The sequence below is a fragment of the Podarcis liolepis genome (genome assembly GCF_965112155.1).
Source record: "Podarcis liolepis genome assembly, chromosome: 7".
NCBI lineage: Eukaryota > Metazoa > Chordata > Lepidosauria > Squamata > Lacertidae > Podarcis > Podarcis liolepis.
Genome location: NC_139561.1, coordinates 31815026 through 31842002, shown reverse-complemented (window position 1 = coordinate 31842002; position 26977 = coordinate 31815026). Strand labels below are relative to the sequence as shown.

At 44.5% G+C, this 26977-nt stretch overlaps 2 protein-coding genes across 12 annotated transcripts in view; one reads left to right on the top strand and one right to left on the bottom strand.

Annotated features, from left to right (window-relative positions):
* The first annotated feature begins 529 nt into the window (after positions 1-529).
* PDCD5 (programmed cell death 5) lies at positions 530-7936 on the top strand. Of its 2 annotated transcripts, none has more exons than XM_083512527.1 (6): positions 530-1484; positions 2934-2974; positions 3863-3924; positions 4666-4757; positions 5581-5652; positions 6327-7936. In XM_083512527.1, the coding sequence occupies exons 1-6, from the start codon at positions 1419-1421 to the stop codon at positions 6366-6368; spliced, it is 375 nt and encodes a 124-aa protein (XP_083368653.1). In that variant the 5' UTR covers positions 530-1418; the 3' UTR covers positions 6369-7936. The 2 variants fall into 2 exon arrangements, with proteins under 2 accessions (XP_083368653.1, XP_083368654.1); XM_083512528.1 differs by lacking the exon at positions 6327-7936 and adding an exon at positions 5707-5732 and having other exon boundaries at positions 1332-1484; positions 5581-5674.
* A 520-nt stretch (positions 7937-8456) lies between these two features.
* Positions 8457-26977, bottom strand: part of ANKRD27 (ankyrin repeat domain 27) — a 78719-nt gene continuing 60198 nt past the window's right edge. For all 10 annotated transcript variants that reach the window (XM_083512513.1, XM_083512514.1, XM_083512516.1 and 7 more), the window contains 8 exons: positions 20676-20801; positions 19334-19531; positions 18495-18614; positions 16369-16530; positions 15426-15525; positions 12547-12628; positions 10730-10802; positions 8457-9966 (listed from right to left, as the gene is read on the bottom strand). In XM_083512513.1, the coding sequence (XP_083368639.1) occupies positions 9706-9966; positions 10730-10802; positions 12547-12628; positions 15426-15525; positions 16369-16530; positions 18495-18614; positions 19334-19531; positions 20676-20801 (1122 nt within the window). In that variant the 3' untranslated portion in view covers positions 8457-9705. The remainder of the gene's footprint in view (positions 9967-10729; positions 10803-12546; positions 12629-15425; positions 15526-16368; positions 16531-18494; positions 18615-19333; positions 19532-20675; positions 20802-26977) is intronic.

The following is a 26977-nucleotide window of genomic DNA, read 5'->3' as shown; positions in this document are numbered from 1 at the left end:
TCAGACGCCCACTATGGAAAGCCCATAAGCAGGACCCGAGCACAAGAGCACTCTTCCCCTCTTTCTGGATCCCCAACAACTGACATCCAAAGGCAAAAGGCCTCCAACATGAAATGTGCTTGTCCTATCAGTCTTAAGGGCTTAACTACACACGGGGTCTGTGCACTTTCACAGCTCCCAAAAAAGAGGAAGTTCATCAATAAAAAGGAGAGCTAATAATAGGACACAAATCTGTATAAAACTTACATACATTTATACATTTTCTCTACATCCCCCCGCTGTTGCAACTCAAGCTCTTGGCATTTCCCTCCTTCCTTCACTGGAGGTTTTTAAGCAAGAGGTTGTATTGCCCATCTGCCAGGGATTATTGAGCTGGTGGTTCCTGCAGGGGGTTAGACTAAATGACCCTTAGGGGTCCCATCTAACTCTTCGATTCTATGATTTCACGACATGTATATGTCAGTTTGCATTTTTTTGTACAGAAAGTATTGATCTGATATGTAGAGGTCTTCCCTATTCTAATTAATTCAAGAGGGTTCTGGAAGTTTCTGTGTGAAAAGGAACAAGCAGAAGGTTCATGATGTTTGGGTTATACCTTCAGAGAAGCTGAGTACAGCTGGCTTAAACTGGTTCTCTTATCTCTTTCTGTCAAGGTCATGCTGACGATAATAATAGGCCAGGAGGAGCCTGGGTTTCACTTTTCTCTTTCTGTCTGTCTTTCTTTCCTTCTGGTGTGGTGTTCTATACATAGTATGCTTAGTGTTAAGGTTTAGACTTATAAATAATAAGTTACTATAAGTTAAAGTCAAGTCTGCTGCACCTGGATTTCTTATGGACAGTGCCAATCCTGAATGTATTTGATTTGTGACCATTATTGCTCATTTGCCTTCAGTAGCAGTAAAGTTGTGCTGGATGAAATATTAATTGCCTATGGTCTGCTTTGGGAGAATCTTGCAACGTGTTTAAGTTTTTGCTCTGCTAACTATACGTCGGAGTTCTGCTCTGGATCAATATTGAGCAGAATTTCATGACAGTACAGTATTGGAGAAGCTACATCTTATTGGACCCAGTGGGCGCTTACGATAACTTCTGAGTAGGCGAGCATTGATCGTTTGCTCACCAACTTTCTCTCTCTCTCTCTTAAGCTCAGCTGGTAGAGCGCGAGACCCTTACTCTCAGGGTCGTGGGCGAGAAAGATTCCTCGTGAAAACCCTCGCGGTCTGATTCTATTGATGGCTCTTCCTTTGGTCTGTTCGGCGCTCGGCTTCCGCTGCCTGTGCTATAATTCCTCCTCTCGGTGCGTGATTGCGTTAGCCTCGCCTGCTCTTGCGCCGGCGCACTGAAGGGAACGGGAGAGATTGAAGAGAGAAGCGGCCCCGCCCACGTTGCGCGTCACCGACGTCTCGTTGTCTCTAGCCATGGCGGACGAGGAGCTGGAGGCGCTGCGCAAGCAGAGGATGGCCGAGCTGCAAGCCAAGCACGGGGTGAGCGGAGCGGAGGGCGCCGGGCCTGCACCGTCCCCTCACACGCGGGCGGGCGTCGCCTTCGGCGCTTCGCCTGGTCTCCTGGCCCACAGGCGAGGCCCCTCTGGCTGGCCGGCCAGGGGAAGGGCGGGCCTGGGCCTTCGGTTTTAATTGCATGGCGCTAGTCCTCACTGCGGGCTCAGGGCCACCTCAGGCGTGGGAGGCAAGGCGGGAGGGGCGCAGAGACCACCCTGGGAGAAGTCAGAGGAAGAGACCCGTGTTTTGTGTATTACGCACGTCTGTATACACACACACACGTGTTGGGATTATTTCCAATGCTACATACCTACTCAATAAGGAAACACATTGAGTTCAATGGGGCTTGACGCCCACGAAAGTGTATATACAGGGGTGGCAGCATATCCCTTATTTTCAGGGTTTCTATTTCTTTTTTTTCCAGCAAAAAAGCCCAAAGCAGCTTACATCCAATATTAACACAAACATCTCTCTTTTTTAAAAAATGAATGAAGTTAACCAGTTGAAAGAGAGAAAACAAGGACTGATGGTGCTGTCTGGTTTGGTTTTTTTGTGTTTACCCGTGTGGGCTTTTAGGCATGATTGTTGTCAACCCTAAGTCCCGTCCCCCCCCCCAACATCTTTATCCGTGTAACCCCCATGGGAAAGGTAGGTTAGGCCCAAGGTGGCCCAGCTAGTGTCATAGCTGTGTGCGGATTTGAACCTGTGTCTCCATGGTTGTATTCTGACATTGGTTATGCCATACTGGCTCTGAGTGGGAGGGAGCAGGGGTTCTGTGATTCGGCCACTGTCTGGAAATAGGGCTCAGTAATTGTCAGTCCCAGCACCAAATGCAGCTCATGGAAGGTTCTTAAATGACTTTACTCCACTGCCCCACACCCAGTTACCAACCTGGAGAAGGGGCTTGTGTAGAAAGCACTTGTCAGTCATCCACCAAGGTGGGCCTGTCAAATCTAGCCATTGACTAGGAATCTAGAGCCAGCCTTTGCAAAAGCATTACTGGTACACAACATCTTTTTTGCCAGCTCAGCTGTTCTTATATGCCCATTTGTGGCATCAAAGGGAAAAAAAGAAACTTCTGTGAAGTTTTCTTGCCTGGTGACCTACAGGCAATTCTTATCACAGTTTGCAGGCATGTATTAAGTAACTTGTCCATCTGTGGGGCTGAAGAATAGCTACTTTCCCATCTTGATTGGTAGATTCTATATTACCTGAAGGTTGCGTACTTCAACACCCTCAAAAGTTGACTCTCATCTTTTAGGATCTAGTGCCTTCTTCCTACCTGGGAGCAGTAATAGCTGTGCATTTATGAGTTTTTCTGTATAAGAAGAGTCCTGGCCTTATATGTGTACTTTAGCATTTGTTTGTTTGTTTGTACTTCTTCAGTAGTGCTATGCTTTACTACTAAACTGGTTCTTATTTCTGACATTTCAGGATCCTTCCAGTGACATCGCACAGCAAGAAGCAAAACAGAGGTAACAGAGGGGATGAAAACAAAAGCCACCTTTTCGGTAGACTGATAACCCTTTATTACGTCGTGTACAGTAGCGGGGAGAAGGCACCCCTTCACATCTTAGGGGTTTTTTTTTGCTAGTATGATTGTATCCTGCAATCAGTATTACCGCATGACTGGAAGCATGTTGTGAGATACATCTACTGGGAGTCATCCAGATTCATGTCTCTGCAGGTGTGATGGTGGGATAAAATTAACTTTTTATAATATAATAATAAAATTTATAGGAAATATGAAGGTGAAACAAATAAACAGCAACAGAGGTATGGGCTGCCATGTTTGCATTTATTATTAAATTAAGTGTGATATAGAGACAGAAACAGAAGAGACACAGAACATTGGGACCAGTAGAGTTTCCCCCCTTTTTGTCATTCTCCTTAAATAAGGTTCCTATCCTTTTTGTCTTTATTAGATTTTTACAATGCACATACTCTTCTAAATGGGTATGTAATCTTCCTGCATCAAGAGCCCACTGTTAAACAAGTGAGAGTTTAACCTTTGTAGGGGTTTGAGCCATGAATAACTTGTGATCTGCCTCTGAACTGAATGTGTTTCAAGTTTCCATAGTTGGATTTGAATGTGTTTCAAGTTTCCATAGTTGGATTTGAATGTGTTTCAAGTTTCCATAGTTGGATTCTCTTTCCCAGATAATAATAAATGAATTTGTGCTCAAATTCCACAGTAAATTCCATAAGGATAGTAGTTTAAATGATTCAAATATAATTGAGTACTAGCAATGTCTAAATATGAAACTTCTGGTTGTACAAAATGGTCAGTGTGTTTTACTTTCTTGCAATGCACTGCACATCTTCTGAAGCTATAATTTAACTGCATAATTTTTATATTACAGGGAATCAGAAATGAGGAATAACATTTTGGCTCAGCTTTTGGATCAGGCAGCTCGTGCCAGATGTAAGCATCCTTGATGTATTCTGACCAACTTCTAAAACCTTTCTCTGAGTCCATCTTACTTAGATTGCACATACTTAACTTTACTAAAGGAAAATAATACAGTGTTTTGGGTCCAGTGCTAGGCACACTAATGTGGAGAGCAGGTTTCAATTCTCACTACGTTTGCTTTTTGTGTTCTAAGGAGGATGCAGAGGAGACGCCACTGGATACTACTTTCTGAACTTATTGTTGATATATAGTTAATTATTCTAGAATGGTCATTAGTGAGGACTGCTGAGTTAAAAGCTGCTTCTGCAGAATACTGTAGTGGTATTCCTAAATGTATTGGTGGGTGCTAAGCTAGGACTATGGACTGGAGTTGACCTCAAGCGGATGGTTGACTGTTCCCCTTTGCACATATCTGTAGCTCTTGTCAGTTGCTCCTGGACGCTGAAGCACTGCAGTCTGAAGGCATTACTCTGGACTTTTCCCCCAGTCTAAAAGTTAAGTGGAATGGAACAATCAGAAAGCAGGAGGGAAATGTAAAGATCCTAATAAGCCATGTCTGAACAAAGCAGTATACAGAGTTCCTTAAAATACAGTTTTCCTTTTTCATAAGACCAGGCATAGATCAGTAATCCATCTTAAAATAACAGTTCAAGGTCTTTTGCAGTACTGTGAACAATAAGTTTTGCCTGACTTTAGTAATCTGGTGTTTTTTTAAAAAAAAAATATTGCAAAATATCTGTTTTCCTTTTTCAGTAAGTAATTTAGCGCTTGTGAAACCAGAAAAGGCAAAAGCGGTGGAGAATTACCTCATACAGATGGGCAGGTTTGGACAGTTAGGTGGGAAGGTAAGTGGAATCTCTGTCATGACTTCTTGGTGAATCAAATATAGGAAATAACTTTCATGAAATACAGATTTATAAATAAATGTTCAAATGCAGGCAGGCTTTGTGCATCACACAAAGCCGTGGTTTCGATTTAATCAGTTTACTGAACACACCATGAATCCCCTCACAGACTAGCAAAAAAGCTGCCGCTTGTTTCTCTGACATTTGGCTTGTTTTCCACCTGCTCCTGCTTTGTGTCTTTGTTGCCCGACAAAATGATGGTCAAGCAAGGGTTTGGATATCATGCTAAACCACAGTGATAACAAGCCATGGTTAGGAAGGCTACAAACAACCATGGCTTCACCTTGTGGTTCGTTAGTAGAAAGCAAACACTGGTTATTCTGCTGGACTGAGTTTGCTGTTGCCTGAAAACAGAATGCCAAATTAGATGGATCTGTCTCATTTGGCAAGATAATTCTTACACATCCAGCAAAACATTGATTTATAAGCTTTAAAAAGTTGTACTGTTATAGGATAATTCTCTAGCCTCTTCACACTTGTTTCCAAATCGCTTTTTTTAGTCTTCTATAAAAAGTTGATGAATCGTTTTATGTGACATGGGGGATAGCAGATTACCTGTTAATGATGCTGTGGTGGTGGTCTTTGCTGTTTGGTTTTGTCCTTCCACTGTCATGATGCTCTGGATGAAAGTGTTACCTGTGTGTAGTGTTTAAGTTGCTTGTATAGGGTGTGTCCTTCTGCCCCCAGAGGGAGGCGAGGAGGAAATGTGCCATTCCCACCAAATGAGTATCTGCTACATGAGATTGTTTTTTTTACTTCCTAGGTAACTGAACAAGGGTTGATAGAAATACTTGAAAAAGTGAGTCAGCAAACTGACAAGAAAACAACAGTAAAGGTAGGGCATCTTAAAAACTGGAGCCTGTTTGCCAATGGTAGAGTGGTCGCAGGATCACAGCATAGCCAGTATTTTTTGTTAAAGGTTTACTACATCTGCATGCTTCTTCCTGTATGAAGCTGACAACTTACCGTATACAGAGCAGAAAATCTGCATATGGCTACTGCTTACAGTTTGGTGGGGTGGGAGTGGCCAGAAATGCAGCCTTGAACTCTAGGAAAGAGTAGGCAGGTGACTTCATCTCCGAGCTTAGTGCTGTAGTGCTTCACTCTAAGATGAGAGAAAAAATATCCTCCAGTTTGTTCTTTTGAGAGCGCTTTAATCAGTCCATGAGATAAAGCTGCCGGTGGGGAGGATGTAGCCTACAAGCTGGTCCCTATTATCTCTTGATGTAAAGACTATACTATTGTAATAGATTTGCTTACATGCATCTTGAAAATACATCTAGCAATGGAGCAAGGCAATGAGCAAAGACTTTGGTATTGACTTTTAGGCTGGGCAGGTGCGAGATATGCAGCTGGCAAAGAACCCGGGAGCTTCCTTGCTTCACGCAGCTCTCTGCTTGCTCTTGTTCTCATAACACAAACAGGGAATTCTTCTGGCTGGAGGAAAAGCAGCTCTTGTTGAACTTGGCCTCAAAGTTATTTTCACCTACACTGTGTTTTCTCCCCTAGTTCAACAGAAGGAAAGTTTTGGATTCTGATGAGGAAGATTAATTGGTGAAAGGCAAATCATCTGGCGTATGTCAAGGAAAGTGTGCTGTGCCTGGCAGAAGCATAGATGAAAAGTTTACACTTTTTTCCCCTGTACACATTTTTTTTTATATAAAGGATGATCTTGTGTTCTGTATAATAAAATTAAGTGAAATGGTTTTCTTAGACCGTTTTTATAGCAGAGGCCTGAGAAGTTGTGGTTCACTCCCTGTCACTTGGACTTCATTTTTCCTTTGGACACTGCTATGCCACTGGCACCTGTGGGCAGCATGCTCGTCGTACTTCAGTGGCAACAGGATGCATCGTAACCCAGCAGGGAATGAGGAAAGCTGCGTTGCAAGCAGCCTGCTGGTTTTGTCAAAGTTAGTAGAGTTGCATGTGCAGGCTAAATAGTTCACAGGATACAAGATTTTGATTTGAATATGTAAGATTCAATGTTTATACAGAGGCTGCTGTATAAACATGACATTCATGATCCTTTAACCACGGTTGAAGGATTTGGAACAGCCATGGAATTTCCCCATCCATGTGCAAGCTCCCCCTCCCCTTTCTCCCGAGGATGGTAACTAGAATTTGCTGTTAGGGTTTTTAAAGCCGTTTCAGCATCCTAATGGACAGCAAATCCCGGTTAGCGTGGTTTTGAAGCATTGGTCTTCAGTTGGCATGTTGGGGCCTGATCTAAGGTAGATTGCAACAGGAGCACCACCACTGTACAGATAGGTTAGAAAATTGAGAAACTGGTCCCCAAATGCATGTGTTGGTCCCCAAATGTTGAAAACTACTGGTTTAAATGTTAAAGGATCATGATGTAATGTGTGAGTTACATGTCATGTCCGCTTGGGTACTGGAACACTTGCAGTTTCACTGAACCAAAGCCAGAGGGGTTGGTTGTTGATCAGAATATGGTTCCATGATACAGTATCTTGCTGGATGATCTGTTGCATTGAAAATTAGATAAATCTTGGTTGGCACGCTATGAAGCTTGAAATAACGTGTGCTTGGGAAATATTTCTCTCAAGCGATGTCTTTCCCCACCCCTGCCATACATTTGCTAATAGCATGAGTGATTGAGAGTGATGCAACCAAAGTCAGGATCTTTAAAGCCCTTTTCATTTCAACAGAAGACTTAAGCATGTGCTTAAATCTTTCGTATTAATATTATTTAAAGGTTTAACAGCAGCTGGATTCTCTCTTAAATATCGTTGCAACACAGAACTGTGTAGACCAGGTGGTGAACCTTTGGCTCACCAGATGTTGTCAGACTGCAATTCCTGTCATCTCGCAGGCTAAAGGTTGGTAGCAGACAAAACATATTTGTTCTTATCCAAACTGCCTCCTTTTCTCAGGCAGTTATTGAAACAGCTGCCTAATTCCCCTGGCCATCATGGTGCCATTGTGACTTCAGGTTGTGCCTTTTTGTTGAATGCAGAATGAAATGGTTTTTGTATGTCTACTGTACCAACATCCATGTAAGGCAGACTGTAAAAGGAGGAGGGGTTTGACCCTCTTCTTCACTGTGGAACATATATAATAAGAGCTTTGAAACATATTAAAATCTTTCCATAAAGAAACTTGAGTTGTAGAGAGCAATTATTTGTCCATTGTAATTGTATTAAAGACCCTATAATTAGTGCACATTGACACTGGTGCACTAATTGTTTACAGCTGTGGCTGTTCAAGTTGTAGCCGGTAATGAATTTTGAGTGGCCAGATGCCTCTTTCTTTGGGATAAAGCAGGGAAGACACCATTTCCCGTGTCTCTGGGTGCTATAAAGCGTTAGGCACTGATTTTTGAAAAAACCAATGCATGTTGCTGCCTGCCCCCTCTACGATGCTCATATCAAACTTGATAATTTTTCACAATTGTATACAAGGGAACTTGTTTACAGTGGAGGCTTAGGGTGACCCAGAACGCATTCCTTTTCTCCTGCTTCCAGACTCCACAGAAGCACCCACACCTTCATGCAACTGGATCTGTGTTGCTAAAACTGGAACATGAGCAACAGGCTATAAAGTTTTCAGAAAATTCTTTTTGGCAGCAGCTCCCAGCAAGCTGCAATTCATGACTTACCATAAATAAAGAGTCCCACATTAAGAGCATAGATTAGTTAATTTTACTATTTCTTTCTCTCTCCCATCATTTGGCACAAGTCAAAGGCATGTAAGAAAACTAGATGAACTCAATTACTTAGTAGAAAAATATACTTTTCCTTGTCCTTCAGGAGCCCACTAGCATTCTACCTTTTTATATACCTTGCACTAACATTCTGAACAGAGAAATACTAAACAATAAAAACCCAATGTATTGTTTACAAATATTACATAAAAACAGAATTGGAATTGACAAAAGTTATTGTGCTGTTCAAGTGATAATTCAACCCCTCTTTAAAAAAAAATAAAGAATGGAATGTTTACCAAAATGACGCTCCATTACTAAAAGTGCCCCCATCTATCAATCTGGAAGTGTCTTTTCAAGTAAGGTCAACTAAGCAGCTCTTCCAAGACCTGGTGGATACAGATGTACTCTCTAGCTAGACTCATTGCATTTAGTGGAATTGTATTATTGTGCCATGCATATTTGCTATTTTAAATTAAATAGGGTAAGGTTGTAGTCTCAGTACAAGTATTTGAGAATATGTTCACTAATGCGGGCTGCTACATAAAATAAAATGATTCAAAATCCAAGTCTCAACTCTGCTAGTCCTGCTCTCTTCCATAAGAAGATGTACCCTTTGTTTATAAAACAGTGACTATAACCTCTTTCATGTCCAACTACCCATATATGGCCCATGTTTCAATAAAATAAATGAGAACCAAAGGATCTGTGCAATCTTGCCCTTTGTGTCAAACTATGCTGCCGGTGTGTGTAATTCCTTTCAACAATTGGTGTAAACTAGTAGTGCAAAAATGGAAAGAAACCGCTGTATTTTCAAACTATAATTATGTAGGCCTTGGAAGTCCCATAGGTATTCTGTTCCAAACTTACACCCATTACAGTTATATCTGATTTCAAGACTTCAAGTACAGACTAATGTGTCTCATAGTTTTTGATATCTCCATATACATCTCAGTTGTGTGTGTGTTTAAAATAGATCACACCTGTTGGGTTTTGTGGATCCAACTGCAAATAAACAGCCCTTCTGTCTCCAACTGCAAAACTGTGTTGGTTGAGGGAGGAGAGGTTCCTCTTCCTGCCAGTCTTCACATTGCAGTTTTGAATGCCTTGATCCTAAGGATTCTTTGATTCTTGAAGGGAGTGGAACTGACGCCAATTGGTGTTGCTGCTGCTGCTGTTGTTTTTGGTTACAAACTTGCTTCCTTGCCAGTGTTTTTGAAAGCATCAATCATCAGAGCAGCCTTCCAGTGAAGAAACAGGGGGATCTCTGGATAAATTGTGGATGTCATCTGCATCTGAAAGGGCCACATTAACCGTGTGTCTCCGATGCATTAGCTTACTCCTAAGAGGCGCTGCTGCCACATCAGACTCGACTTCATCCAGTGTGGGCTCCCCTCTGCTGCCGGAGTCAAGGATCTGCATCCTGCTTTGTTTTAAAGGATCCACGGGCTTTAGCTTGCTCTTATCAAAGCTCTTAATAGCTAACTTGAGAATAAAAAAAGAGCACGTTAAGATGTTTCATTTTTATCTGGCTGATAAATCTAAAGCAAATACTATTAAAAGTTTCTCCTACTAATCAGCTGTTACCCTCCTGTAACTTCAGCCCAGTGGGTCAAGTCTGGCTTTCTGGGGCAGCAAAAAACAACTCTTTGCCTTCCTCATTGTGAAAGTCTTTCAGGGATTTAAAGAGTGCTATCGTGCCTACCCCACCCCCGCCTCCAATATCTTTAACCAATATCTTAATTTTTTTTCTCATCCCTGACCATCCTAATTGTCTTTTTCTGAACCAATTCATCTACTGGACCTCTCCACTAGATAACTAAAAATATAGGGGAGAAGGAATGGATCGTTCAAGTAAGAGGCACTCCACGTTGAGGAAGGGGCTATGGCTGGCACACCTTAATTATGTCCTGCCCTTCCTCCCAAGGAGGTCACAGTGGGAGACATCGGGATTCTCCCATTTTTATCTTCACAACATGCCAGGTGAGTGTGTGTGACTGTTGAGTAAGTTACAACCAACTCCGTAGCAAGTTGGGGTCTGAAATCAGGTCTCCCCAGCCATAGACTCTTGTCTATTATGATGCATATCCAGCACATTTGTAGAACTAACACCCCAAGAATCTCAGCCACCACTTATTTCAGTTTGCAGTTTTTGTAAACCACTTTGAGGTTTTTTTCTACAACCAAGTGGTATATACATTTTATGAAGTAAAAAAGCAAGCCCTTCATTTCAAACCTGTCTTCCTACCTGGTGCAGTAATTCATCATTAAAGTTAGGGACACTTTTATCTCTCGTTATAGTTTTCCGCAAGTCTTTTGACCTAAAGACACAAACAAACAAGGTTAAAAGAAACTTGGTTATATTTGAGTACAAGTCGCTCAGTACTGCACTGTATCTCTGCCAGCCACCAGGTGGCGGTATTTCAGTAACAAAACCTGCTCCGTTGCCTTTGCTGAAAATTCTTAATATTTGACCTTCCTGGGGTATAAATGTCATGAGTTGTCCTTTGGAGTCTAAGCGTACAAAGGTCAGAAGACAAGTCATTTAAATTTACCCTTAGGAGCATCAGCTACTTTTCCAACAGTCTAAATTAGGGACAGCCAGCTTGCGTATTGGATTCTTTATTCTCCAGCCACTAATTGAGACGTCGCAGTGTGTTGTACAACCTGACCTCTTTAATCAGGCTCTTTAAACGAAGTCAGCCCTACCTAAGGAGTGAAGGTGTCACTGTGACACACTTGGACATGGCTGGGACATCGTGAGTTGGATTCAAAAGTGCCCTTCCATTAGGGGTCCAACAGACACTCCTTTGAACTGATGTGGAGGGAGGCAAATTTTGGCAGTTTCCCTACATGCTCCATCTCTTCAGAGGGATGGTGAATTTTTCTAAATAGAAATGGAGGAGTGGCAGAGAGAAATCAGCAAAAATCACTCTTTGATCCACTTACAGGGGCCTCCACAGGATCAAAGCTCCCCATGTTGGCAGAATGTCAATTTTCCGTGGGGCACCTTTGGATGTGGCCCTATTTATTGAAAAACATTTCTGTCTCCCTTTCTATATTTTAGGATTCACTAACCAGGTGGCATATGCAAAGGCTGGAACCAAAAGAGAAGCACAAGGGCTTTTCAGCCATCCTCTCTGCTGCAGCTCCCTGTGCAGTCTCCGAAAGTTGCCTCAAGTAGTAGAGACCTGACCGAGCTGAATTCTGTTAAGTGCCAAATGGTGTGTCAGAAGGAGAAACTATGGTTGCCAGCATTGGAATAAGTCAATGTAATTGAACCAACTTCAAACCCTGGTTTGTTCTGATGCTAGTAACCATAGGTTTTTTTTTCCAGTTTGGACAAAAGATGAAACAATAGTTAATTGAAGACCTCCTGGTGTGTTGGCTCATACAGTGGTACCTTGTGTTAAGAAGTTAATTCATTCTGGAGGTCCGTTCTTAACCTAAAACTGTTCTTAACCTGAAGCACCACTTTTAGCTAATGGGGCCTCCCGCTGCCACCACACTGCCACTGTGCGATTTCTGTTCTCATCCTGAAGCAAAGTTCTTAACCCGAGGTACTATTTCTGGGTTAGCGGAGTCTGTAACCTGAAGCATCTGTAACCCGAGGTACCACTGTACTATGGAAGGGCTAAGCGAAAGGGCAAAAAGCTTGTCCCAGCTCCTGCTCAAATGAAGACCTCAAACTCAGGTTACGGTTTCTATCAAAATATGGAATGTTTAGATCGGCACAACATAGGCAAGCCCTGTTCAAATGCACAGCAGGTGCTACACGTGTCTGCACAAGCAAATGCATTGATCCACCAATGACACTCCCCCTGCAACCCCGTTATAAAGGAAAGCAGGGAAAGTGGTGGGCACAGCAAGCCCAGTGAGATTCATGGCCATCAAGTGGGAATTTGAACCCTGGTCTCCCAGGTCCTAATTTGACACTAACCACCACATCAGATTGGCTTGGGAAGACAACCTGCAGCTCCAGCCCAATTGAAGACTGCATGCAGTGTTATCTAATGCTTTGCAGTACCGGCAGGCAGCGCTCGGAAGGCAGTTTCTGAAGCTTACTTGTTAAAGCGGTTGATTGACTGGACCAGCTGAAGGCGCCGGGCAACGAGATCGTCCGCTATCTCGGGAGATTTAAAACTGACTGCAGGTATAAGTAACAAAAACCATTAAATTGGCATACTTCTTTAGCAATCAAGTCCACACAATCCTGAATTAAGAATGAATGAAAGCCACCTTCAGCTAACTTAAAAGCCACCGAAGCTGTAGAGATGCCTGAGCAGCTTGGCATCATTGCTACAGCGGGTCGAGAATCCTAAGATCCGGTCTGTGGCTGAACTCAGGCATCAGGAAGAATGAGGCAGGAACTGAATCAGAAAAATGGACTGCACCACTTCAGGTGTTGGGAGGGGAGATCAAACCTTCCTCCCTTATATGCAGGGAAATTTGAATACGTGTTTAATAAAGGTATTCTCACCTGCACGTCCATTCTGCCAGTGCAGGTGATTTGACCGCCTCATTCTGCTGCCTGCAGAACATGAAAATCGCCCCAAACCCAGAAACTGGTTTTGTTCAACATGGCACCCTGTCTAGCATATGCTGCACTCCATACATTCATATGGCCATCTGCAAAACATACAGGCTGAGCAGAAGGGCCATGAAGCAACCCATGTGGCCCCCGCATCACCACCCAGCCCACTCCCAAGCCTTTTAAAAATCCCTTCTTATGGCGAGGTCTCCTAGAATAAACTTCATGAGGATCAACTCCTTAGCGGTGGCTGCAGAAAACGGCAGGTGCAAAAATATCCCTGTGGGGATTGAATTACATTAGCAAGAATACTGGGCTGTTGTCAATCATTCCCACTTAGGGCAGGAAACAATCATCTTGGAGTAAACTGGGTGGGGCTATAAAAGGAAAGGCAGAGCCTTGCCCATCCCATGTAACAACACCGGATCAGGGCTGGCTCCTGTTCTTTTTTAAAAAGAAAGCTTAGAATTATTTAAGCTGCCAGTGACATCTCTGCTTACACAACAGGAAAACAAAGGTATTTAGCTCTCCTGGGACCGATCTGACCCCAGGTGTTGGCACAAAGTGCATTAGGTAACATCTACCTGCATTAGGCAGGGATCAGGCACCTGCTCTGCATCTCTAATAAGGAGGGTCAGGTGACGGGAAAGCTCTCCGGTTGAGACCCTAGGCCAGTGATGACCAAACTTGGCCCTCCAGCTGTTTTGGGACTACAATTCCCATCATCCCTGGCCACTGATCCTGTTAGAAAGGGATGGTGGGAGTTGTAGTCCAAAAACAGCTGGAGGGCCAAGTTTGGCCATCACTGCCCTAGGGAGCTGCTGGCAGCCTCAGCAGACATAATAATAATAATAATAATAAATTTTTATTTATATCCCGCCCTCCCCAGCCAAAGCCGGGCTCAGGGCGGCTAACAACAATCAAATAAACAATCAAATAATAACACATTCTAAAAATATTTCATTATAAAAATTAGTTAAAATCAAATTGATGGCAACCGATTAAACAAAATTCTGTGCAGGTTGCCAGAGGAGGGAGTCAGGCTGCGCCCTGACCAAAAGCCTGGCGGAACAACTCTGTCTTGCAGGCCCTGCGGAAAGATGTCAGGTCCCGCAGGGCCCTAGTCTCTTGTGACAGAGCATTCCACCAGTTTGGAGCCGCAGCCGAGAAGGCCCTGGCTCTAGTTGAGGCCAGCCTAACCTCTCTGAGGCCTGGGACCTTGAGGATGTTATTATTTGCCGACCGTAGGTTTCTCTGTGGGGCATACCAGGAGAGGCGGTCCCGTAGGTACGAGGGTCCTAGGCCGTATAGGGCTTTAAAGGTTAAAACCAGCACCTTAAACCTGATCCTGTACTCCACCGGGAGCCAGTGCAGCTGGTATAATACCGGATGAATGTGCTCTCGCAGCGAAGACCCCATAAGGAGTCTCGCCGCGGCATTCTGCACCCGCTGGAGTTTCTGGGTCAGTCTCAAGGGCAGCCCCACGTAGAGCGAGTTACAATAATCCAGTCTGGAGGTGACCGTCGCATGGATCACAGTGGCTAGGTCAGGACGAGAGAGATAAGGGGCCAACTGCTTAGCTTGGCGGAGATGAAAAAATGCCGCCTTTGTTATAGCTGTAATCTGCTATGGGAAAATAGCTAGACCTAGCACATTCCTAGGTTCTTGCCCAAAAAAACTGAGCAGAGTAGCCACAGCAGCCGTTTTGCCAGCACTGGGGAAAGGACATAGCCCAGTGGTAGAGTACATTCTTTGCATTAGAACGTCCCAGATTCAATCCTAGTGTATTCAGTTACAAGGATCTGAAGTAGTGGGTGATGCCTTTTTCTACCTGAGACCCTGGAGCTAAATGGACCAATGGTCTGACTTGGTATAAGGCAGCTTCCTACATTCTGTTTTTGTTTTTTAAAATTTTGTGAACCTTAAGTCCCAAGCTGGGCTGCGGTCTTTGCATTACCAAAGCTAAGGAGTTTGCCTGTATGTACTAAGCCTACTGCAATGCAAAAAAAAAGAAAAAGCAAAAAAGCAAAAAAAAGCCACAGGGCTAGTCCACAGGATGTGGGGTGGTTTTTCTAGCTACCTGGCAAGTTGTAAACGTCTTTGCAGGCTTATCAATGTTGCCATTTGAAGAAAGAAAAACAAGAAGCAAGCCTTTCAAGCTGCTCTCTCCACACCAGCTAGTGGAACAGAGGTCTGCCCCCCATCATCACAGCTCCTTTTTAACCTGATTTTGGGAAAAGCTCTTCAGAAAAGAACACATATATCAAGGCAACTAGAGAAGGCAGAGACTCTTTCCATCTGGCACAGCAGCAAATGAGCTTCCCCGCCCTGCTCAGCCCGCCAGCCCTTCGCCTGCTTAGTAAGGTCAGCCCCCAGTGTGATTCATTTCTGCTAGTCAAAATGCCACACTCACTTTTTTTCCTGCTCTTCCCAGCCACGTGAGATCTGCAGTCAGTCTTTCTTCCCTCTTCTGAGGTTACTACGGTCCTCAGCAGCTCAAGGATACCCGATTTCTTTAAATTAGGTGGGACAAAAAGAGGAGGTATATTATACAAAGCTGCCCAACAGCACTTTTGTTTAGGTGGCTTACAGCAAAAAAATAGTAAAATACAATTAACATATAACAAAATAACATTTTTCTAGCATAAGAACTTCCAGCACAACAAATGAAAACGCCACTTAACAGTGGTTCAGAACACTGTAAAAACAGGTTTTTAAAGGGCTGGGGTATATAATAAAGAAGCAGGTACATTTTTAGAGCATCATGACCATTCTGGATTCTTGGAATATTTTACTACAGTCAAATAATGGTTGAACGATCTGCAGTATCTGACCAATCATTGATCAGCAAGCTACTCCTCCCAATTACCACACTCCTACTTTTGTTATCTATGTCAGGGGGTCCCAAATTCCCCACCCGCCCCCACCCATGGACCACTTGAAAAATGTTGAGGGTCTTGCCAGACCTCTTCATGATTTTGTTTGCCCATTATAGCAATTGGAATGCACTGTGCTAGATGCTGTATGTTTTTTTTATTGTGTTTTTACTGCTTTTTTATTTCGTACATTTTCCTGTATTACAATTTGGATTCCAGAGAACTCAAAGGCCAAGTGCCCTTGACAGACACTCCCAAATCCACCTGACTAAAGCTGTGGTCTACGGACCACCGTCCGGGAGCCCCTAATCTATGTCACTTGAGAATTATAGCTTCAGGCTAAAGCTGGAGCCAATCACCCCCCGTTGAAATCTCTTGCTGATAATGCATCAGTCCATGAATAACCGCTAGGCAGAGGCTGGTAGGCTTACTGTACTTGTGGGCTAGCAAGTTCCTCCTGTGGACAAATGGGCCACTTACAGGCTCAGCGTAGTCACGGGGCGTGCACTGTCTGTTGTTCCGTGCATGTGCTGATGCACCGTGCTGCAGCAGGAGCCGCACCAAAGGCTCGTAGCTCCCGATCACAGCTTTATGGAGCGGTGTGTTGCCTTGGTTGTTGGACAGGTTAACCGAGGCCCCGTTCTGAAGGGAAAGAAAGGATGGCAAAGGACATTCAAGCGATGATACTGAAAGGAGGTCACACGGAAACGGCAAGTTCTCATACTTCTTTCAGTATCTCAAAATGGTACCGATGAGGAAGTTGCATCAACTTTTACTATGTTATCTGTTGGGGGTCTGTGGCAGAGGATCTTTCCTGTCTCCCATCTGATCCTCTTAAACTTTAGATGGCAGGGATTGAACCTGCATGAAACGTATCTGCTCTGTCAATACAAGACGGTCCCCCTCTCAAATTCTTCGTCTTATTTACATCCTACTTTTCATCCAAGAAGCTGAAGGTGACATACATTTCCCTCCCGCCCCCATTTTATCCTCACATCAACCCTGTGAGGTTGGCTCAGAGTAAGGTCCACCCATGAGCTTCATGGGTTAAATGTGATATTTGAATCTAGGTCTCAAGTCAGTCCACAATGGCTCTTCCAATATGGAAATATGTGTTTTAATGTAACAAATTGACAAGGACAGATCTACTCTCTCATTTCATGCTATCAACAGAAAGGCAATGATTAAGCAATCCATTCATCCCACTGTGCTTTCCATTGAAAAGTAGCAGCCTGGTTCAGACAAAATGGGAAACCACTGAGTTTACCATTATGTCAATGAACCTGCAGGAGCCGTGAACTTGCCTTCTTCCTTTTCTTCCTCTTTGCTGCCACAAGGAGGAGACCGTCAGCTTTCACTTCTGCTTTTAAATAAACCACAGTTCTGAACTGTGGCTTGTTTCAAACTGGAGGCCAGCGCTTCATTGTAGCTGCAATTGAAGGGGGGCAGAGTTCTTCACAACAGGAAACCACAGTTCCCATTATGCCTGAACCAGACCAGCGAGCTGAATCTAAAGATGCTCTTCCAGATACAGAAGAAATGTGAAACTACATCCAAATGTGCTATTGCACAACAGGATGCCTGGGGAGTGCTATGTAATCCAGCTGCTTCTGCGCTAAGTGCACCCATGCACAGCTCTTGCAGAAGCATTTGCATAGCTGCACAATAATCTATTTTCCTTCCGCTCTGAATCCCAGCCCACTATGCTCACATGATAAGGTGAGTTCATCTGCAGTAGCTGATCTGTAACTGACATTTAATATAACTAAGGGCAAGTTTATACAAATGAATGCCAGCATGAAGCTTAGATTTCCCCCACTTTTCTCTTATGGAAGGGATGGAGAAGCTGTGGTCCTCCAGGCAACTGTGAACTCCCTTTCCCATCAACCCTAGTCAACCTGGTCACTCAATGATGATGGGGAGGGACGGAGCTTCCCCAATCATACTTTAGGGCAGTGGTTTTCAACCAGTGTGCCATGGGCAACACTGGCGTCTTTCCTTCCCTCCCTCCTCTGATGCCCTCTTGTGTCTCTGCTTCCCAAAGGCTTGCACAGATGTTTGTTGCAGCAGCTCTGGCTACAAGCTCCGCAGGTGAATGGTGCCTCTGGGGCTGGCCAGGGGGTGCTTCCCAGGCCCCTGTTGGGCAGTGTGAGGAGGCACTTCTCTTTGGTGGGGGGGGGGGGAGGGCAGCTCAGAGACCAGGAGTGGCAGCTGCAGCCACCCAGAAGCCTCCCAAGGAGAGGGGAGGAGGCTGAGGGAACACTCCACAAGGGAAGGTGTTTGAAAAAGGGTGAGAGGCTGCCAGCTCTGCGGGCAAAGGTTGATATAATTGGGCTCCTGAGCCCTACAGGGGTGCTGCAGAAAGAAGTTAGTTGGTCAAGGGAGCCATGGACCCAAAAAGGTTGAAAACCTCTGCTTTAGGGCAACCCATCCTTTAAAATGTACTCTCAAAATGCTGAGATTAAGAGCAGAGTATGATGAAAAGTCCTCTGCTATTTGGAATGTTGCCAGATCTGCCACCTCATGATGACTGAATATGAAAAATAAATACCACAGTCAAAAGAAAGAAAGGAAGGAAAATATGAAAATACCCAAAGGTCCCTTACCTCTAACAAAAAGGCCGCTATCTCTAGATAGCCATTCAAGCAGGCATAAATTAAAGGAGTGTTTCCATAAATGTCCTTTTTATTTTGTTTAGCTTTATACTCTATCAGGCACTTTACCACCTGTGGAAAAAAGGAAAGAAGTGTTACCATGGCAGCTTTGAACAGTTTCAACACACGCAAAAACCTGAAGTAAAAGGGTTCAAGTCCCCTGCATTTTCTCAATCTTTCTTTCTTTAGACGAAACCAACTCACATTAATGCCTTGTAAAGCACAGGCGCAAGCAAGATTATTATCGGCATAGTGAGTGCAGTTGCTCATCTTGTGCCTGGCCCCATCCATACACTCAAAGGGAGCTATCATGGACTTGGGCAAATCCCAAGGTGTGCAAAAGTGGAAACAAAATTGGGTGGGTGGAAGAGCCTTGCTGGATCAGGCCAAAGGGCACCCCTTTGTTCTCATGGTGGTCGACCAGATGTCTCTAATGGGAAGCCCGCAGGCAAAACCCAAGCAAAAGAGTGCTCTTCCCTCCTGAGGTTTCCAGCAACTGGTATTCAGCAGCTTTTACTGCCTCCAACAGTGGAGGTCTGCTGTGGAATATCCTGCCAGCACAGATTCAGCAGGCACCTTGTCTGCAAGCTTTAAAATGCCTGCTGAAAACTCTTCTATTTCGCCAGGCAAAATATACAAGCAATTAAGTATGCATCCCCTGCAATGGTCTTCTTTTTATGAGTTTACTGTATGTTTTTGTATTGTTATAAGCCACTGTGATATATTTTAATGATACAGCGGTATATAAATAAGTAAGGTCGAAGAGGAGACTTCCCTGCTGCAACCCTTACCTGAAAGTGCCCGTTCTGGCTGGCGAGGTGGAGAGGTGTCGCGTGGTGAGCATCCTTTGCCTCCAGGTTGGCTCCGTGCTTCAGTAAGAGGGAGACCAAGTCCGCATGTCCATGGAGCGAGGCCACGTGCAGTGGCGTCAGGCCCTCTTGGTTGGTGATGTTCACTCCTAGGCCGTTGGAGGGAACTCGGAAGAGTTTCTATCGGGAGGAAGAAAGGGAAATTCCATCAGAGCCTACTCAGCTGACAAGCAAGCAAACATCCCACGGCAGCCACCGCCTGGAATTCAGCGCTGCCTTGGAAACTTCAGAGTGCTATTTGTGTGCTGAGATGATGCAAATGTATTGGTGTAAACTCACCATTATTATGAACAGTGATTTATTAAGTAGCAGTAGTAGCATTAAGTGCCTTAAACTACTATGCACATTTAAAAAACAAACAAACCCAAACTAGACAGGGCTTGCACATAGGTTTACAATCTAAAACATCACAACCATTGCTGTATGATTTTCATAGCTTAGTTGGCAGAACATGAGACTCTTAATCTCAGGGACATGGGTTTGAGTCCCACATTGGGCAAAAAGATTCCTGCACTGCAAGGGGTTGGACTAGATGACCCTTGGGGTCCCTTCCAATTCTACAGTTCTCTGATTCCATTTGGTTAGCAAGGGAGAAAGCAGCAGCTGGGAAATCGAGAGCAGAGGCCTTGTTACTTGTTTACTTTCCCACAGGCAAAGACTCCTGGAAGAGGAGTGCAATGCCAAGACAGGGAAATTGTCCACAGGGAGAGGAAGCAGTGGCGAAGCAAGCCGATTGGGTGCCTGGGGCACTGCGCAACCCCTGTGCCCAGGGGCATTGCCAGGCGCCCGTGGGGCGGGGCGAGCCAGGGCAGGACACTCTGCTGGGCCTCCGAGGAGCCTGCCTGCCTCTTCCCACTCAGCTGCCCTACAACTGAGGGTGAGGCAGCGGGCGGACTATTTGGGCAGTGTGGAGCCTGCACGCGCTCAACCCATCGCGTCACTCCCAGGTGAGTGCCACCTGGCATTTTGTCACCCCCCTCAGTGGTGACACCTGGGGCAGCCCGCCCCCACCGCACCCCCTTCCTCCACCCCTAAGAGGAAGGTGAGTTGAGGACAAAGTGCAAAGTTTTCTCCCCCTCCCTGCCTCTTCCAGAGGAAAACAAGCTTCTCCTGAGCGGCTGCTCAATCCTTTCAGGAGCCTGATTACCCAGGAGAGCAGCTTCATCTCAGGAGGTCGTGAACTCTGATAAGGACAAGGGGCGGAGGATGTTTCAGAGCTGGGCAGAATGAATGACAGGTCTGGGCAGGAGGAAGACGGGCAGACCTTTTGCACAGGGCCACATCTGGAACACTGGCACAAGGGGTGGCAGAACTCCAGCTTCTCCACGCTGCTGCCGGCTTCTTCGGGTTCCTCTAGATCGTCTTCCGCCCATTCCAAAAGATAGCGCACCTGTTAAGAAACGAAGGCCGTTCTAGAGTCAGAATTGTAGGCCTTATTCTCACTGGGGCGGGTAGGGTGGCCAGTGTCCTACGTTACAGAGAACAGTCCTCTGTTAGAAAGGCTGACTGGTCAAACTCTGGTTTAAACCAGAGGAGGAGGAGCAGCCTGAGCAAGCAAACAGCTCAGCTGGCTGCAATCTCCCTCACTATGGTAAGATGGATTGTATTTCTATTCAAAATTGTAGCAATTGTTTCTAAATCTGCATTAACAACTTAGCATGTGCATGTTTCATGCAAATCAGTGTCCCCTTTTTTAAAATGTATTTCTTTTCTTTTGGGAGAGGAACCCTTGGGGTGGTAAACCCTGAACTGAACTACATCTGATGACAGAGAGACGCTCACATGAATGCGCCCTCATGAAAAATAATCACTACACAAAGAAAACTACCATGTCATAGAGACAACCAAGCTTGAGCCCTTTCTGCTTGGATATCTCATTTTCTATGTGAAGTATTGTTGTTTTGCCTGCATGGAGGAATACTGAAATTATGGCACTCCCCCTGCCCCATAGGCAGCATTTTAATTCAGACATCGATATGCCGATTATTCTGGAAATTGGCACTTACTGATTTTATTTCTCAGCGTATATTAAGCTCACCTTTCAAGGTGGGGATGGGGAACCTGTGGCTCCCCAGATGTTGTCGGACTACAGCTCCCCTCAACACACAGCCCTTGCTTTAGGTTGCTCTAGCCCAGGCTTCCTCAAACTCGACCCTGCAGATGTTGTTGGACTACAACTCCCATGATCCCTAGCTAGCAGGACCAGTGGTCAGGGATGATGGGAATTGTAGTCTCAAAACATCTGGAGGGCCGAGGTTGAGGAAGCCTGCCTAGCCCTTCTCAGGCATCTCGTATAGTACATTATAGACTGCACAGAAATTCACCAAAGAGATCTTGAAAGATATACAAAAACTAGTATCTTAGAAACATTTCAAACAGGTCAGCATAAAACAGATCATTGTGTTTCAAAAACCAACAGCAATTAAAACCGGGTAAGAAAAAAGCAATCTGGAATAGGTAATTGATAGAGACTTGTGCAGAAGAGACCAGGTAGGCACAATCCAGTGGGAATAGCATAACTAGAGCTGGGGGGGGCACCACTGAAAAGGCCCTGCCCTCTTGCTCCTTCCAGCCTACTTGACCTTACCGGTAGGCCTGTTATCACTTCAGTAGGACATCATCCAAAGTCTCCTGTTACTTTCTCAGAAAGATAAGATAAAGGAAATCTAACATTTCACTTCCCACAAGTCAACTGCAGACCAGTTTCCCAAGGAACCATGATGTAAATTAGAAATGACTTCCTCACACTTAATCGAGTCTTTGACGCTCACCTCAGCCCAAGGCCTCTCAAATCCTTTTAGCCAGGATTGCTGAAGATTAAATGGAGGGCTTTGGGCCAGAATATACCAAGGTGCTTCCTTGAACAGCCTTTATTCCACTTAAAAAAAACAAAAACCCAACCTCAACCACAGTTGATTTTTAATCAAAGAGACAAGAACGCTGACTTTTCTCAAGAAAGAAAATAGAATATGTTTGTCATTTCTTGTCTTTCTGCCATCAATTAATGCATACGTAGGCTTGGGCAAGTTGTCTTTGTGGGGGTGGAAGTGGGACTTTGGGCAAGATAATCTTGGTGGGGAGCCTTCTTTTGAGTCTGCCCCCCTCTTCCTCCTTACTGCCACTGCCTCCTCTTCTAGGTGGGAATCAACAGCCCAGGAACCAGGCACAGCCCTCCACTTGAGTTCCTACTTGTTTATTTATTTCTCACTTTGCTCTATCAATTGAGCATGGGGTGGGGCACATACCTGGACTCACCGGTGCTGGCATTCTTGAAGACACACCTGGAGATAAGCACCCCCTATGTCTCCTGACTTGAATCTTCTGCTTCAACTGATGTTATGGGGTTTTAATGGGCTCACTCATTATACATTTTAAATAACAGGTGTTTTAATGTTCTTGATGAATTTATTTTACCATGTACTGTATTTTAATTATTACTATTTTTAATAAGCTGCTTTTATCCTTGTTATTTTGCTGCCGGCTTCCATTTGTTTGTGAACAACCCGTGTATTTTTTTTTTTCTTGAAACAAAAGGTGGTATATAAATTATTATTTTTTAAAAGTCATGTAAAACTATAAAATCAGCAGGTAACAAAGTCTAAGCAAGCAACAATGGACTGTAACCAGCCACCTCAAAACACCTGGGTAAACAGCTGTTCTTGTTGTTTAGTCATGTTCGACTCTGTGTGACCCCATGGACCAGAGCACGCCAGGCACTCCTGTCTTCCACTGCCTCCCGCAGTTTGGTCAAACTCATGCTGGTAGCTTCGAGAACACTGTCCAACCATTTCGTCCTCTGTCGTCCCCTTCTCCTTCTGCCCTCCATCTTTCCCAGCATCAGGGTCTTTTCCAGGGAGACTTCTCTTCTCACGAGGTGGCCAAAGTATTGGAGCCTCAGCTTCAGGATCTGTCCTTCCAGTGAACACTCAGGATAGGTTTGATCTTCTTGCAGTCCATGGGACTCTCAAGAGTCTCCTCCAGCACCAATTCAAAAGCATCAATTCTTTGGCGATCGGCCTTCTTTATGGTTCAGCTAACCTTGGGTAAATCCATCACAGCAGACAGCCGAGGATTCCACTCCACTTTCTTCCAAGACAGATCCCAACAAAACAGCTAAACTGGACAACACCATGAGGACGCAACAAAGGAGGTGAAGTAAGACCTTTCCACCTCCCTCACCACCACAGAGTCGGCACAGTGGGGTGCTTTCACTTCTGCTCAGTTGTGTTCACTGCAAAACATCAACTGTGTGCATTCCAGCGGTCTGATCTTCCCTACACCAGAAAGCATTACAGACCCTGCAGTGCTGGAAAGAGTATAGGGGCAATAACCCTTCCCATTCCATACTGAGACCAAGGCTCCAATAGGGAATGACCAGCCACCCACCTCAAGAATTCAGGAATCCCTCAGATTATCCTGACAGGTCCCCCACCGGCCACCCCTCCTTCCCACAGGCAGAAACAAGACTGATCATCCCCACAAACTCCTTTCTTCAGCTGCACACATTTATCACCCAACCTTGAACAACAAGGAGTCTAGCAGACCAATCATTAGTTTGCCACAGCTTCCCAAAACATTCCCTCCCGAAGTTTCGAATCAGTGCCTTACCAAAGTTTAATCACGCTGTCTCAAATGTATCTGTTTCCAATGACAATGGATTAAGGAAGGATTTTGGTCAAAAGGTTAAATGCATTTTAAAATAGGTGCACGTGTTAAGTATCCCATGGAGCTGCTGTAATCTGATCTCACCAAGTAACACACTCTGAATGCTTTCAGAGCAAGAAGGAGTGCATTAAAACATGCAATTAGAAGGATGCTTCTTGCTGTGGAACTTGATTCTACATAGCTTCTCACTCCCTAGAGATTATGATATATAGTAAAATATTATTCACCCTAAGGTCCCAAGGCGGGTTACAACATTAAAACACAATATTAAAAACTTTTTAAAACAACTTGCAATCACAGAAAAAAGGAGAGGTATATTTTTCAGACACACAAGTGTCAAAAGCCAGGGTAAAGAGGCATTTTTCTTTTTACCCCTGAATGGGATAATTGTACCCCTGAAGGACCAGGTGCGCAGCCTGGGAGTCATTTTGGACTCACAGCTGTCCATGGAGGCACAGGTCAATTCTGTGTCCAGGGCAGCTGTCTACCAACTCCATCCGGTACGCAGGCTGAGACCTTATCTGCCCGCGGACTGTCTTGCCAGAGTGGTGCATGCTCTGGTTATCTCCCGCTTGGACTACTGCAATGCGCTCTACGTGGGGCTACCTTGGAAGGTGACTCAGAAACTGCAATTAATCCAGGATGCAGCAGCTAGACTGGTGACTGGGAGTGGCCACCGAGACCAAATAACACCGTTCCTGAAAGACCTACATTGGCTCCCAGTACGTTTCCAGGCACAATTCAAAGTGTTGGTGCTGACCTTTAAAGCCCTAAACGGCCTCAGTCCTGAAAGAGCGTCTCCACCCCCATTGTTCAGCCCAGACACTGAGGTCCAGCGCCGAGGGTCTTCTGGCGGTTCAATCACTGCGAGAAGAGAAGTTATAGGGAATCAGGCAGAGGGCCTTCTCGGTAGTGACACCCGCCCTGTGGAGCGCCCTCCCATCAGATGTCAAGGAAATAAACAACTATCTGACTTTTAGAAGACATCTGCAGGCAGGGAAGTTTAGGGAAGTTTTTAATGTTTGATGTTTTATTGTGCTTTTAATATTCTGCTGGGAGCCACCCAGAGTGGCTGGGGAAACCCAGCCAGATGGGTGTGGTATGTATGTATGAATGAATGAATGAATGAATAAATAAATAAATAAATAAATAATAACTATTACTACTACTACTACACTGGCTGACCCTTTCAGCAATGATCCTATGAAGGTGCCTTCTCCTGCATAAAACTATTGCTCCATCTAGCCTAAACTCTGTCTGGCAACAGCTCTCAGGCTGTTCTCATCTCCTTGCTACCTGGAAGTGCTAGGAATCAAACCAGAGACCTTTTGAATGCAAGGCATGGGCTCCATGCCCATCACTGATTTATCAATTCAAACATTATGCCAAACCATGGTGAGCCCAATTCAAAGGCACAGCTTCCAGTGCTGACTTAGGAATGGCTTGGTATGATATCTGAATACAGCTTCACAAGACTTTCTTATTTTTTTTATTTTAAAAATGAAGAAATCTTCAAACATACAATGGTATAATTTGCCTTACTGTCAACTGCTGCTTGTCACCATTTTAAAAGGCTTCTGGAGAAAAAGATAGCAGGGCTCAGGCAGTTTTCAGTCATCATAGGAGACAGTAAATATTGCAAATTATAGGATGGAAGCAGCAAGGCTGCTGCTGCTGCTGTATGGAAAACGAGGTATTACAGATCAAAACAACCCCAGTTGCTTTTACATTTCTGTAAGTCATTACCCCAAAAAAATGTGTTTGTTGGCAGTTTTAAAATTGCCATGACTTTTTGTTCAAAGCTGATACTACTATTTGAGGAAAAAACATAGCCCAACCTCCCTCTTAGGACTACTCATGAGAAAAGTTACTCATGGATATGAATATCTAAGAAGGTAGCACAGGTATTGCATCTATGAAAGGCACATCTGGACTGCACTACTTAATTTAGATCAACCAAGGGAGGAAACTGGCAGCAGGATGGATGGATAGCTAAAAACCCACCCACAAATGCATTCATGTGGAACCTACAACAAAATGTTGTTGTGTCGAGTTCAAGTTCTGTGCCCTTTTCCAGGACACTCCATTGCACTCCCTCTCCTCAATTTGCCAGTCCCCCTCCCAAACACCCACCAAGAATCAGCCAGCAATTCATTGTCATTGAGCATGTTCAGTCATTGGAGAAGGAATTCACTGTTGGAATATACTATACAGGCTTCTTTTTAATTCAAGAGCTTATGAAAACTACAAATGGCAAGCACCATCCTAAAAGAGCCATTCTCTCTTCTCACATGCAGAAGGGTAATGCCTCTTCTAAGAGGATGCCAGCTGCAATACAATTTCATAATCTAAAAGCAAAGGACATATGCTTCTTGCTTCAGAAGTACAGTCATACCTCGTGTTACGTGTGCTTCACATTGCCACTTTTCAGGTTACGAACGCGGCAAACCCAGAAGTGTCTACTTCTGAGTTCACCATGCACGCACATGCAGAAGCGCTGTATCGCGCTTCGCGCATGTGCAGTAGTGGCGCTCCACTTACGGACTGTTCAGCGTGCGAATGGCACCCCAAAACGGATCGCGTTCATAAGTAGAGGTACCACTGTATTGTTAATCACCCATATGCAAACTGAAAACTGATCAATTATCCAAGTAAAAATATAATGATTAATCCATCAGTATTTCTTTTGAGTTGCAGACTTTCCTTTTACTCTTTGAAACACACAGAAATGTGGGAGGTGGGGATCTATTCCCCCTCTCTGCCTCAATTTATATTCAAAGGAAAAGCCACATTTGAAAAATACACGCTACCTGCATAATGGTTTTGTGTTTGTAGCACAGAGCAGGATGGTGATGTCTGCAACACATCCAGGATAGAAGGTTAAGACATATTCCTTCTCCC